Source organism: Medicago sativa, chromosome 3 (assembly GCF_051527215.1).
Source record: "Medicago sativa cultivar Bolivia chromosome 3, Bolivia_mono, whole genome shotgun sequence".
NCBI classification, from domain to species: Eukaryota; Viridiplantae; Streptophyta; class Magnoliopsida; order Fabales; family Fabaceae; genus Medicago; species Medicago sativa.
Genome location: NC_140751.1, coordinates 24,494,980 through 24,510,618, shown reverse-complemented (window position 1 = coordinate 24,510,618; position 15,639 = coordinate 24,494,980). Strand labels below are relative to the sequence as shown.

Below are 15,639 nucleotides of genomic sequence, written 5' to 3'. Positions count from 1 at the left end.
CTGAGGTTTGTAAGCTCTAACTCCCCCTGAGTCTGATAGTCTTTAAGGTGAGGTTTGTAAGCTCCCCCTAAGTTCTATCCAGGTTAATTAAATTCATTTTTCGTACAATAATATCAGAGCTTAAAAAAAATAATTGAAAGAATTGACTTATAGATAAGAAGAATGGTTCAATTAATTTTTATTTGAGATTTAATACTTCACCCTTTTTGATACACCCTTTTAAAGGTAAAACAAAAAGATAGAAGTTTTTCAAAATTTTCAAATATCATTAATGGGGCTCAGAGCCTTTAAATACTATCACATATACTCCCCCTTTTGTCATTAGCAAAAAGACATAAATAAAAAGAAGAGATGAGAAAAACGTAAGATTAAAGGTTCAGAGCATAATTCAAATTATTTTAAAGCATATTAACCATCTTAAAAAAAAATTAAATAAACAGAGCATAGCAAGCATTATCATCAAAGCAAATAACAACACACATGATATAAACAGTTAATGATATTCAGAAGCAATAAGAATTCAAAAGCATATAATATCAGAAGCGAAAAGAACTGAATCAGAAGCAGAGATGATCATATAATATTAAAAGCCTAAAGAGACAAAAAATAAGCTAAAAGTGTGCAACTATGGGTTTGGCTTATTTCTCTAAAATCTTCTTCAGAAGCTCTTGAACATCAGCATACTTCTTGTCCATCTCTTTTCTGTAGTTGTCTTCTCTGATCTTGGCTTCTTGCATATCAGCTTCCAATTTTGATATCTTCAGCTTCTGCTCTAGTAGCTCTGTTTCAAGTCTTTCATTTTCTTCTTTGAGCACCTTGTTCTCCTGAGCTAGAGCCAGGTTAGGTGCATCATTCTTCGCTAGGATCTCAGAAGGGATAATCAGATGCAAATCCTTAGGCAGGAATTCACCAGGTTCTCTGCCTCTGATACTGAGTGGGTTCTTCACCCAAGTACCAAGAATTTCTACATCTCCAGTATTCTCTTCAATTCCATTCAACCAATCTTCCAGCTTCTGCTTGGCTTGCTCTTGAGCCTCAATGCAGGAATCATGCAAAGCTGAAATCAGGTTGATGACCCTTTCCTTGATCCTTCTCCATTGCTTCTGATAGTTAACTTGATGACTCAAGTCATTTCTTCCTGCTATCAGTCTGAGAACTTCAGAAGCAATATCTTCCCACACATCTTGTAGCACTTGAGAATCCATGAAAATGGTGAGAGATGAAGGTTGTTTAAAGGGTTTTGGAGGGGCTAAGTGTACAATGGGTAGGTTTGATGATGATTGGTCATTTGTAGTTAAGGATTGGCTAGTTGATGGTTGGTCAGGAGTGGGGTCAACTACCATATCAGAGGCATGATCATCTTGATCATCCTCAGAGTCTGTGTCCATATCACATACACCAGTATGGTGGGTGATCTTGATGGCTTGTACTGGTGAAGGAGTTATGGAAGCAGGGGTTGGCTCAGGAACAATGTGTTCAGGAGCAGCAGTTTCAGATGCAGGTTCTGGAATGAGTTTAGTAACTGGTTGTTCAGGAACAATATGTTCAGGAACGGTCTTTTGAGGAGTGACTTGTTCAGGAACAGATGGTTCAGGAACAGTTGGGGGTGATGAAGTTGTAGGTTCTGTTTGAGGGGGTGAAAAGGCTTTTTCTGGTTCTGGTTGTTGTTGTGGGGGGTCTTCTGAAACAACTTTATCAAAAGCGGATGCTTCTGGGGTTGTCTCAGAGGCTTTCTCTGAGGTTGTGTTAAAGCTAGATTGGGGTAGTTCACCTAGATAATGACTTTCTAGGTGATCTAAAAGAGAAGTGTCTTCAGAAGGAATAGAGGATGTGGTACAAGATGTGTGAGAAACTTGAGGTACCTTAGATAACATTGTTGAGTTATCTACTGCTTCTGAAGTTCCAAGATTCTCTTCCTGATTTATTTGAACTTGCTCTATATTTTCAACACCAGCTTCTTCCACGATTATCATCATTTCTCCTTCCTCATCTCTTTGAAATTCTTTCATAGCTTTCACTTCTTGCCTATTGGCTAAAAAATCATCAGAACGTTCCTTAGCCATTCTCTTCATGGCAGGAGTTACTTTAACCATAGAAGATTCCATTTGTAAAGGTGCCTTCTTCTTCTTCAGCTTGGGTTCATCATCTTCTTTCTCTAGCTCATCCAGAGCTTCTTCCAACTTTTCTTTATGGAAAACAGTTTCAGCTTTCCCTCGCTTTATCTTGGCATCCTTCTTTTGCTTTCCCTTATCAGTAGCTGCTTCTGATGCAGTAGCACCCTTAACTTTCTTCCCTTTGGTCTTAACAGGAGCAACTTCCTCCTGTGTGCTTGCATCTATTTCCATGACACACTCAACTACTGATTTAGCTAATATTTCAGGATTGCTTTCCTTAATGATGAGAGGAAAGTCCCTGATAATCTTAGATTCAGCTGTAGTCATTTCCAACCACTTTTCATCTTGAGTGGCATTTTTGAAAAGATGCATGGAATGCAAGGTCTTGCTACTTATAGTCTTCTCAGCAGTAGAGACTTCAAAGCATTTATCAGATGCATCCCTTGTCTTTTTCAAATTGTCTAGCACTTTCCCTTGATGAAAGATCTCCGACAACAATCTTGCATAGGGCACTTGCTTTCTTCCTTTAACAATGCCCTCATTAATTGCCCAGCATAGATGATCCATGACGTATCTTGGGAAGTTGATCTTGTCATGGATTGCCATGAAATAGATAGCTAGCTTCTGCTGAAAATTTGGTTGATCAGATCCTCCTCCTCTCTGAAAGAAACAATCAGTGCAGAACTTCAACAACATTCTGTGGTGAATTTTCATTTCTGAGGTCTTGCCTTTTGGTTTCCCACCCAAAAGCAAGTTGCAGTAGCTCTTCAGAAGGACATCCTCCTTCTTTACTATTTCTTGGAATCTTCCTTCTGCATCCACTCTACATGCTTTTGCTATAGCTTCCCCAGTGATGGTTACAGGAATACCCATCACTTCAGACCTTATCTCAAGGCTACTGAAAGAAGTGGGATTCAACTCCATCTCCATCTTTCCTTTCTTCGACCCAGCTTGTTTACCTGCAACCTTTGCAGGCTTTCCATTGAAGATTTCAGCCCTTACCCAGAAATCTTTAACCAAATTTACATACGTTGGCCCATTTAGCATTTCGAAGTACCCAGTCAGCTTTTGAGCATCAACCAATGGTTTCATATCCACCTTGTATTTCTTGAGTGAAACGAAGTCTACTGGTGATTCTGACTGAACTATCAGAGAGTTAAGAGGAATAGACATTGTCCTCTGTTTGTAAACGGATTCAGATCCGGGTGCTTGTTGTTGTATCCTTGAAGTTGATTCTGAAGGATTTTGATGCGAGCTTGATGATGCCATTTGATGAAGATTTAGGGTTCTAGGTTTTTTGCGCTTACTTCGCAAGAGGTTTGAGAGCAAATGTGTTTGTTGTGAGTGAGTAGTGTGTGAATTGACAAAGTGTTAAAAGTAAAAACGATTGCAATTCAAAAGAGACAAACAAACATAACATTAATGACAAAATTGGGGGCGCGTGAAAAGTACTTTCAAAGCTATTAAATCATCATTGCCCTTTTTAGTTATACACCAATACATACAGGCCACGTCAGAAGTTCTCAGAGTAACTACCAAGTTAGTGGGCTAGAAGTTACCACAAAAAGTAACTCCCAACGTTTCCACTAACTCTACTATTCAGAAGCATAAAATCCAGCTTCTGGACTTCAGATGCTAACGTCATCATCAGAAGCGAGTTTTCCTCAGAACCTCAATAAAGAGCTTCTGATGGACTACTGCTTCTGAACTAACTTCAGAACCTAAAATCCAATTCAGGAGCAAGCAAACATTTAATCAGACACAAAGTGCATGTTCAAATTTTTCTTTATAAAATCAAATCTTTCAACAGTTAAAGGCTTAGTAAATATATCAGCCCATTGATTCTCAGTATCAATGGATTATATATCTAAAATTCCTTTTTGAAAATAGTCTCTGATAAAATGGTGTTTGATTTCAATGTGCTTAGCTCTCGAATGCAAAATTGGATTTTTAGACAAACAAATAGCAGCAGTATTATCACAATAAATAGGAATACTGTTAGCAGTTATCTGATAGTCTTCCAACTGATGTTTCATCCAAAGTAGTTGTGTACAACAACTTGCAGCTGAAATGTATTCTGCTTCTGCTATAGACATAGCAATAGTTGTTTGTCTTTTGCTAGCAAATGATATAAGATTATCACCCAGAAATTGACAATTGCTACTGGTTGACTTTCTTTCAATCCTATCACCAGCATAGTCAGGATCACAGAATCCAATTAGCTTATAATCTAAGGTTTTCCTATAAAGGAGTCCAAGATTAGTTGTTCCTTTCAAATACCTGAAGATTCTCTTGACAACAGTCATATGAGATTCTCTAGGATCTGATTGGTACAGGTTCTGATCTTTTCAGGATCCTGATCTTTGAAGTCTTGGATTCAGATTTGATCATAGCCTTTGGCTTAGAGTTCTTTGGCTTTGAAGTAATCTTGGCCTTAGAACTAGAAGCTTCAGGTTCTGATTGAACAACAGTTTCCAACTCAGCACCTTCAGGTACAAAGAATGTTTTCAGACCTTCCTTAATGCATTCACAACAAGATTTAAGATTGGTTTTCTCAAGTTTCACTTCTGGAAAACCAATTCCTCTGCCATTGTTCTTGTAAATGCTATAAATCATAGAAACCACTCTGCTTCTGTCAATGCCAGATATAATAAAATCTTCAAGAGCAATTTCATGGTTACTTAAAGGTTTTTCATTACACTTTTCTTGTAGCTTCTGACATAAGAACCTGAGCTGATCTTCATACGTTTTACACATGAAGTCAAAGCCCCTAAGTCCTTGTTCAGAAGCTTTCAGATCCAATAGAGTTGATTTTTGCTGTTTTACCAAATCAGCATATTTTTCTTTTAAATCCTTCAACTCATTGGTTCTTACTTCAAAATGTGTAAGAAGTTCTTTAAGTGACTCAACAAGTTCATCTCTGGGAATTTTAGAATATACCTCATTTTCATCTTCAGAATCTAATTCTGATCCAGCTTCTGAAGTTGCTGTGGCAACTAACCCAACCGCTACCTTTGCATCTTCATCAGCTTCTTCTTTATCAGATCCAGATTCACTTCCCAAATCATCCCAGGTTGCCATTAAACTCTGCTTGATCTGCTTCTTGAATTTGCTTAGTTTGAACGTTGACTTCTTTGACTTGTCCTTTGACTTCTCCTTCTAAAGATCAGGACATTCAGCAATAAAGTGTCCAGGCTTCCTACAGTTGAAGCATCCCTTCTGATCTTCTTTCCTTGAGCTTCTGGAGTTACTCCTTCTTGCTAGAAACTTTCTGTTCTTCTTGGCCAGATACTGAAGTCTGTTGGAGAGCATGGCCATTTCAGCAGCATCTGGTTCAGAATCTGAGCTTGATTGTTCTTCCTCTTCAGATTCAACCAATTTGAGAGCTTTTGATGACTTGCCTTTGGATGGAAGAGCTATTGATTTACTCTTCTTAGTAGACTCATGTTCATTAAGACTGAACTCATGAACTTTGAGAGAACTAACAAGATCTTCGACACTTAAAGTGTTTAAATCTTTAACTTCCTCTATGGCAGTCACCTTTGGTCTCCATCTCGCAGGCAAGCTTCTGAGTATCTTGCTCACATGGTCAGAAGCAACATAGCTCTTCTTTAGAATCTGTAGCCCAGAGACTAAGGTTTGAAACCTTGAGTACATCTCCTCAATAGTTTCATCATCCTTCATCTTGAATAACTCATACTGATGTACAAGCAGGAGAGCCTTTGCTTCTTTGACCTTCTTGCTGCCTTCATAGTTTGAACAGAGAGAAGCAAACATAGCTTTAGTAGTGGATTTGTCACTCATCTTTATGTACTTTGCTTTAGGTATGGCAGTGACAAGAGCTCCTCTGATAATGTGATGCTTCTTGTAGAGTTTCCTCAACTCAAGAGTATGTTTCTTTCTATCCACAGCAGCTCCTTCTTCATCAAGGACTAAGTCACCAACACCATCTTCTAGTATATCCCATAATTCTTCATCTAAGCTCATGATATAACTGTAGAAGTTGGTTTTCCACCACGAAAATTCTTCAGCATCTCCATTGAATTTTGGAATCTTTCCAACACTGGATTTCTTACTATCACTATAATCATGTGAGACATTTTTATAGCTAGTATCACCAGAACCAGTAGGAGGAGGAGTAGACATGTTTTTCTCAGATCTTTGACTGTTGCACGGTTAAGTGTTACACAACAAACCAAGACTCTAGATACCAATTGAAGGTGAGAAAAACACAAGAAGGGGGGTTGAATTGTGTTTTGAAATTTTTTTCGTTTCTCCTAAAAACTGAACACACAGGTCAGAAGCTAAGCGAGACAGCTTCTGAAGTGGTAATCAGAATCTAAATGCAGCGGAATAAAACAGAGAGAGAGAGAGAAGAAGAACGACACAAAACAATTATACTGGTTCCTTCCACAATCCGGAAGTAGTCCAGTCCCCCTTGCACTTCCAAGGAGATTTCACTAAGAGTAATATCTGATTACAATTGCTCAAGCACACAAGCAAGAGACTTCCTTTGCTCAAGCACACAAGCAAGAGACTTCCTTTGCTCAAGAACACAATCAAGAGACTTCCTGCTCAAGCACAACTGCAAGAGACTTCTAACTAAACAAGATTACACAGAAAATTGTTTAACGTTGAACACTTAATATACAACCAGAGGTGCTCACAATACAAATCAGATACAGACTCAATGACTTAGGAATTTCTAAAATGAAACTTTGAGACACAGAAATTCTAAGTGAATGCAGAACAATTTCAGCAGAGGTTTGACACTTGTAATAATGTTGTGAGTCTTTCGTTCAGCATTCCCTAAACTCTAAGTTTTCACTCCTTTATATAGAGGTGTGAAAGAGACGTTGTGAAATTGCCAGCACATCAAAGAGTCGTTGTTGAAGCTTGATCTTTCACCAATGATCTTTTGCCTGATTTGGTTGTTGTCCTATGAAGAACCAATTTGAAATCCATTCCTTATCCAAAGGAACATCTATGCAGGCGAAGCCGTATTCTGGAGCTGTTTTCTTGTCTTGTAGTGTGGACACAAAACAGAGTAGTGGAGAAGGTGGTTGTACAGTTCGTACAAAGTACAATGTCAACGCTTTCGTCCAAAATTGCAAGCACATGCCTTCAAACACCTTTGAAATGACCGTTGCAAGATTCCACTAATCTTTTGTTGTGTTTTTGAATCCAATAGACAACTTTTGCAGTGATGATTCTTCAATCCTTGAATCTTTTGCAAATCCAGTTGATATTCAGCTTCTGGTGAAATGACTTCTGATGAGGCAGCTTCTGATAACGCATCTTCTGATAACTTAGCTTATGATGATATGGCTTCTGGACCTCTTGTCTTCAGAAGCAGTAATCTTCAGGAGCACCATTTCTTCAGGAGCGTTTTACTCTCTTCAGGAGCAGCTCGACTTCAAGAGCGCTTTCCGTCTTCAGGAGCGTATTGCCTTCAGAAGCGTCTAAGCTTCATTTTCTTTTGCTCTTTATTTGCTCATTCAGAACCAATTAATGATGTAACTTTTTAACTGTGGTCCTGTACACTTGAACAAATATTAGCTAGTCCAATTTACAATTTTTAATACCTTGTTATCATCAAAACTCTTTAAGGTTCATTGTTAAACACATTTTGTTTCAACAGACTAAATTACACTTTTTGTCTCTAAAGTTAGGGGTGTGTTTGCAAAACAATAAGTACTGGACAGAACAACACATTCACAAGTGAGAACAACACAAGATAAATTTTTATGGTATTGAATAATTTTTGGTCTTATACGATTTTATACAATACGCCATCGTCGTACCTCCGCAATGGTCATGTAAGAACTAATTGTTGGAGATTCGATCCCCGGCACCCTAAACGCAAACACCAAGATTTTGTACAATACCTATGTTCTATGTACCTCGTGACAAACCGGTTAGTGTCATGACAACCATTGAGATATAGCCTATACCAAAGGTTGGCATAATCTCTAGCATGTGGGTGATTCCAACCAGTGATTAAGCCTATTTCCATTGTTCTTAGTAGTTTATAAATGGTCGATGTAATTGCTACTATTGTTTAGTTAGTTAATTAACTCTCAATTTCTAGTTATTTTCAAACCGATTGTAACAATTTAATTTCATTTTTCAATTACATGTTAGAGCTTCCTCACTAGCCATATCTATCTAATGAACTCAAAACCTACACAATTCAGTTGATTATATTTAAAATGCATCTTGCAGTCTCAACCAATTTTCTTTCTTGATGGTGTTAACTCTAATGCGATATGAGAAGATATTTCTTCACAAACTTTCTTCCGCTTTTTTCGATCTTTATGATATTTCTTTCTCCTAGTCGATTCCTCCAATAGCAGGTTAACCATGAAGATCCATACTTTATGCATTTTTATGATCATCCTGGTGTAATGTTAGCGTTACAACCTCTCAGTGTCAACAATTTCAACTCTTGACATCGAGCAATGTAAATGGCGCTCGATGTCAAGAACAAGATAGGCTTTGTTGATGACTCTCTTTCCAAACATGCTAAAAAGATCCAAAATTTCATTCTTGGATGTGAAACAACATCGCCTTCTTATCTTGGCTGTAAAATTCAATCTCCAAGGAAATTTTCAGTTGGTGCAATCTATGTTACAAATGTGAATTGCTACAATTAGGAATGAGTTTCACAATCGTTTTCATATATGCTCAACTTCTAGTGAACCACATGTAGCTTTTTCTATTCAAAACACTGCAAAAATCACCAAAAAAGGTTATCATATATGCTCACATTGTGGTGTTCTAGAACACACAAAGATGAGTGCTTCAAAATCAATGTGTATCCCCTAGCTACAAGAAAAGTCAGAATTCAAGACCCTCTTCCCAAGCTAATAAAGTCTCAGATGGTGTTCTTGACAGTTCAGTAAATACTCCAAATGCATCTGTTATGTCTACTTAACATTGTCAACAAATGATTCAATTTTAGGTTGAATGCATTACACTTCTACTATACCTCATCATCGCAACAAGTTCTCACAAAGAGCAAACCCATGTGTCTTTTCGGATTTCCCCTGGCTATAAAAGTTACAAATTTTATGACTTAACCTCTAGATCTTTTCACATCTCTTAGAGATGTCATTCTCTATGAAGACGTTTTCCCTTTTTAATCCTTACCTCACTTAATGTGACCATAACGTTATCCAATTCAACATAACGTTACCTATGAAAAACTATCACAACCATACAAGGAATTTGTCCTTAAAGTGTCATGTATCTAGGAACCTCATATTTACCACCAAGCCTCCAAGTTTCCAGAATGGTGCTAAGGAAAGAGTGAATAAATAGAAGCTCTTAAGGCAAACAACACCTAGAATATGCAACCTTTTTTTCAAAATTTGAAATGTTAAGGCTAAACTGCACTTTTCACCCCTTAAGTTTTGAAATGTTGCGATTTTGGCCCCCTATTAAAAAAAAGGCAATTTTGGCCCCTTTCGTCCCAAAATTGCCAAGAAGACGCCACATGTCCAAAAAAGGGGCCATAATCGCAACTTTTTGTAAAGATAATGGGTCAAAAGAGCATATTTCCCTTATGTTAGGGGGTCAAAAGAGCATATTTCCCTAAACATGGGGGGTCACTTTTGCCATTTTTTTTAATAGGGGGTCAAAATCGCAACATTTTAAAACTTAGGGGGCAAAAAGTGCAGTTTAGCCTAGATTAAGATGTACTTGGTTACTTGCGCAGCAAGCTACCTTTGTGTAACTGTCTCTAGCTTAACTATTTTAACTGAATTAGTTAGCATCTAGTTAGTTATAGTTAGTTAAGCAACTATGGTTGATTTAGAGTTGTAGAATTCACTCTATATAAGACTATAGAGTTACATTGTATTCTCAGATTTTTTGTGAATAATGAAACTTCACTTTTTCACTTTCTTCTTCTTCTTGCTTATTGCAAGCTTGTTTTACACATTCATGGAGTCTGAGATCATCCTTTGACACACTGAGAGGTAATCAATCAATCAATCATGAATTTATGACCATTCGTAATGATCCATCGAAAGGGAAATTTTAATTTTCCACTGCGATTACCTGTTTTATTTCTTACAATTTACCTTCACAAATCCCTTCCTTTTCTTATGGAGCATAACTTCAAATTTAATAATGAACGATGGAGTTTTACTAGAAGATCCATCTCAGTACATAAGATTAATCAGTAGGCTTTTATATTTGACCATCTCAAGGTCAGACATTTCCTTTACTGTAAACAAAGCTGACCAAAACATGGCACAGTCTAGGCAACCTCATCGTCATAGGATACATACACATGTTGAAGTACTCGAACGGAACACTAGGACAAGGTATACCTTCCAACATGAGGGGAGTATTGTTTAAGAGTAATTGTTGTACAATTCAGTTGATCATAATGAAAAATGCATTTTGCAGTCTCAACTCTCAACCAATTTAGAAAACATGTTTTTTTTATTAAATGATTCATTTATAGTATTTGTAGTTCCTTGTATCCTCTAACTTTTCAATCAATAACTACGACATAATAAGTTGTATTTTCTTTAACTTTCGTACGATGGAAAAAATTATAAGTCGAAAAGTTAATCAAATATGAATAACTGTAATTCATATATTTATCATAACAACTACAATTTTCCTTGATTCTAAAATTGAATCAATAGTAACAACTTACAAGATCAGTATATCTACACATCCATTTTTCATTCCCTTTTCGGTTGAATAGGACCTCTTTAGAACAAAATAATGAATAAAGAATAAATAAATATCTACTAATAAATTTTTTAATGAATAAAACTAATAACTTTTCTCACAAGAAACATAAGTTTAGTTTCTTTTCTGAGAAAATTCTTGAACCACAGCGCAGAAAGTTTCTCGTATCTTTTCAAACCATTCTTGTAATCCACAAATGTCATTCCAAATCTCACGGAATAACCCGAGCACCATTCAAAATTGTCGAACAAGGACCATATGTAATATCCTTGGACGTTTGCACCTTGCCTGTCAAACATATTTAAAGGAAAATGGTTTAGAAAATCGTTAAATTGATTGGCGAAAAATAGAGAAACCTTTTAGAGATGTAAAAGACTACTTACTCAATTGCGGATCTAAGATAATATAGATGACGATAATGGTAATCAATTCGAAAAGTGTCCATGAGCGATTCTTGGACCGATAGTGTAGGATCACTGTACTCGTTAATACCTATAAGTGAAGTATGCACGTCAATTGTCATACATCTTTGATTCAACAAGTTTAAAAATCACATATAAAGATTTAAAATGCTAGATTTAAGCAAACTAAATATGATATATAGTTAGGTGTTATTACCATTCTCAGTGATGTAAATCAACGGGTTATTGTACTTTTCCTTGGTGTATAACAGAAGATCACGAATTCCTCTCGGATAAACATACAACCAATCAGAAGCAATCTGCATAATTATCGAAGCACATTAGTTTTATATTTTAGAAACGAATCAAACCAGCAAAATCGTTAGAAGAAAGGTTGATATGACGTACCTTAATACCAATAGGTTTCCCATTTCGCTCAACTGCAATTAACCACAAATAGAAAAGATATGCAAATGTCAAAATCTTTAAACTCAATGTATATAAATAGTAAGAGAACTCATAGAATGGTAGAATGTCAAAATCTTACATGCAGGATTAACCAAAGAATCTGTCAAGTAGCTAGGTCTAGCATTGCTTAGAAATGGTGCATCTGAGGCATAAGTTGAAGAATAATAGTTCAAACCAATAAAATCAAATGAACCAATGAGTAGCCTAGCTTGTTTTGCAGTGAATTTTGGTAATCTTGCTCCAACAAGGGATCTCATGCTTTTTGGATAATCTCCTGTTGTGAGTGGATCCATAAACCTGAAATCAATCAACTTTTGATTAAACATTTTGTTCACAAATTCATTTAACCATATCACAAAAAATATATGACCTAGAAATGTTTATAAACCTTAGAAAACCAATGATAACAAAACCCTAATGTTAATCCATATTTTTATCTTTTTGTAAACCACATCCAAGATATTTTGCATATGTATTTACATTTTGAAAATAAATCAAAAAGAGTGATGGGAAGAGAAGCTCTTACCATCCATACATGAAGTCAACAGCTCTTTCAGCGGCTTTCTGGTCGGATTTGGAATCTGAGAGTGGCAGGTACCAGTTAGCTACCAAGGTTATTCCTATTACACCATTTTGATTTTCCTGCACATGTAACATATTTTAGTTTTCCATTACCATTTAATATCCTTAAATAGAAATATAAAGAAACCGTTATCGACAAATCATGTACTCATTGATGCTTTATATGAAAAAAGTCTAACAATTGTTTGAGCTATAAGATTCTGAACAAAGTAACAAACCTGATACTTTGTCTTGTACACATTGACGGCTTCGGCATGAGCTAGAAGTTGGTAGTGCGTGACAATATAGGGCTCAATCGCAGAATCACCACCGGTGCAATTTGGATTCAACCAACTAGAACAACGACCTGGTGCCATTCGTCCATTTGCGTAGCCATTTTGACTGTAACTCCATGGTTCATTCAAAGTAACCCAATATTTCACTCTATCACCAAATTCCTTAAAGCAAAGTTCAGCATAGTCTTGGAAATCTTTTCTGAAAAATGGTAAAAAAAATATTACAATCATATCTTGATATATATATATATATATATATATTATTCTCTAAGAAAACATTAAGCTATTGTTTGGGAAACTCACACTATGAGAGGACTTAAGAAGCCACCATACTCATCTTCTAAAACTTGTGGAAGATCCCAATGAAAAAGAGTCACCAATGGTTCTATACCTAAAATTATTGACAATTTATTATGATCATCAACAACAAAATATAGGGTAATTTAGTCAAATTGAAATAAACATTGAATTTCAAAATCTTACCATTAGCCAATAACTCGTTGATGAAATTGTTGTAATAGTTGATTCCTTCTTGATTTATGCCACCACTAAGCTTTCCTTCTATTATGGATAAACAGTTTAAAAAAATTGTTAATTAAATTAAAATTTTCAATAAGATGAAAATTAATTGAGAAAAGTAATTTATCAATATTAAACTTACTTGGCAATATTCTAGACCAGGATAAGGAGAATCTGTATGAATCCAAGTTCATATCCTTGATGATCCTAACATCTTCCTATAATATATAAAAAAACAATATATTAATTATTTTATTTCACCTAAACTCAAAATCAAAATTAGTTTTATTTAATTTTTATTCATCACTTTTCTTTATAATTTTACACTCCATAATTAAAATAGAAAGAATTCAATCAAAGTGTAATGCACTTTTTTCAACTCATAATTTATTATTCAATTACTTAAATTTTAGATTCAACTTTTTTTTTAGTAAGAAAACACAAATATATACTTTGAAGCTAGTTTACCTTGTAGTTGTGATATGAATCAATGGCTACATCTGCATTGCTTCTATCTTTGATCTTTTCTGCATGTCAATTAAAGTTGCACAAATTGTAAATTATTATGCTTATGAAAATATCAAATTGAAAATTGTAAATCTTTAGTAATAAGAAAAATAGAAAAATTGTAAATTTTATATTTATACCTGGATATTTATGGGTGAAAGTATCCCATATACTTGGTGTTCTACCACCTTCATTTGCTGCACCTTCAAACTAATCATAAATAAATTACATTCATGTCAGAAACACACAATATATAATCAAGATTATATGTTTATATAATATGTAAAATTATTATTATTTTTTTAAAAAAATTGCTTTGATATATCATATATTATTAGAAAAAATTATTTAATTTTCTCACTAAATCTAGTAAGAATTTCTTTTAATTTTAGTTTCTAAGTTTGTTGTATTAGAACTCATTTTAAATCATCAAATTGGAGTAATTAATTACCTGGTATGAGGAAGATCCTGCTCCAAATATAAATCCTTTGGGGAAACTGTTTCTACTCAATGAAGCAACATCAAGAAGTGGATCAACTTCAATAGTTTCAATGCAATTGACATTTGTTTTGCTAAGCACAAGTGCAAAAGCAATTAGGCAGAGAAGGTAATTGAATGCCATATATCTGATTAATTTGCTTAATTTGTCTAAGTTATTTTTTTTGGTGTATGAATTGTTGTTGATTTATGCTTAATTGTTGTGTTTTGGAGCAAACACATGTGTGGTTTCTTATATAGGGAAGTAGTCAAGCTAGTGAGCTTATAATATTGTATGTGGTCAGGTCAAAGTGGATAAAACAGTATTATAAAGTGCTCTATTTTGATTATTGACTAGTCCTAACTCCTAAGTGGAAAACAAATGAGGCGGCTATATTTTTTTAATTGGTCAAATATAAAATCAACTTTTTTTTTTAAAAAAAAAAAAAACGACGTCAAATACAATTACATATTCAACATAGCTAAAAATGTAAGAAATGAATATGCGAACAAACTTACAACATCTAAGTTAATACTTCACCCGTTCCATAATAACTAAGCATTTTGTTCATTTAACACTTATTAAGAAAAAATGTATAAGTGAAAGAGAGAGAAAAATAGTTTTAAGTATCTTGTCAAGTATTAGTGCATTTTCCATTATTATAAATGCAAAGTAGAATATATTAAATTGGGGTGATGAAAGTAGTATTAGTTAGAGTTATAATTGGAAAAAAATTATTAATATTGCATTAAAAAATGAAATGAATTAGTTATTTTGGTACAATTTTTGTTTTTTTTTTTTTTGCAAATGACTCAGCTATTTTGGGACGGAGAGAGTAGTATACACTAGCAATTACATATTCACATAAATCATGTTTTTACATTGTGTTTTTGTGATTTCGTCGTCTAAATACGCCATTTTATTGTTCGTCGTTTTGTGCGACGTTTGATCTACCATCTTGTTGTGGTTTTCGTTAGATATTCCTATTGAAAGACCGCTTCAATCAATTACAAGTTTAATAAGTGATTTTGGTGACAAATTCAAAGAAATAGGTATTCCGACCTCTTTAATTTTTGTTGTTGTTGTTTCTTGTTTGTATTTACTTTATAAATTAATTTTTTAGTTTACTTTTACTTTTAATGAAACCAATAACTTCTTTATTTAAACCAAGTCGCTCCACCACCACAAAAAAACCAAGTCTCTTGACCCAATCATAGTCAAACGAACAAAACACCAAACATGACATGGAACGATACATCGGCGATGATAATAATTTGAAAAAAATGACATAATTCAATATAATAACACGTGTCAATGTCGTATCGGTGTCAAATGACGGGCATTGAGACACGTCTTCGATCAAAAATGTCGAGTGCTACAAAGTTACCAATCTTTTCTTATCAAACTTTGTTTTCTCGCTTTAACCAGTGAATGCAGATCAAACCATTTTTTCTGTTCCCAATTTTTCCATTTGCACACATGGTATAGAACATTTTATATACAAGAATATCATAGAAGTATAAAGTATTTGCATTTGATATGTACTTGAAAACAAAATCTTTTCAACATTCACTGGACAATAC

At 34.8% G+C, this 15,639-nt stretch overlaps 1 protein-coding gene across 1 annotated transcript; it reads right to left on the bottom strand.

Moving 5' to 3' along the window:
* Positions 1–10,696: 10,696 nt before the first annotated feature.
* Positions 10,697–14,285, bottom strand: LOC146936575 (cyanogenic beta-glucosidase-like). Its single transcript, XM_085751318.1, has 13 exons — positions 14,030–14,285; positions 13,719–13,788; positions 13,540–13,598; positions 13,214–13,289; positions 13,036–13,113; positions 12,856–12,943; positions 12,496–12,751; positions 12,222–12,337; positions 11,775–11,992; positions 11,636–11,667; positions 11,445–11,547; positions 11,210–11,318; positions 10,697–11,114 (listed from the first exon to the last, which is right to left on the bottom strand). Exons 1-13 carry the CDS (start codon positions 14,198–14,200, stop codon positions 10,898–10,900), a joined length of 1,593 nt encoding a protein of 530 aa, XP_085607444.1. The 5' UTR covers positions 14,201–14,285; the 3' UTR covers positions 10,697–10,897.
* Between the last annotated feature and the right edge of the window lie 1,354 nt (positions 14,286–15,639).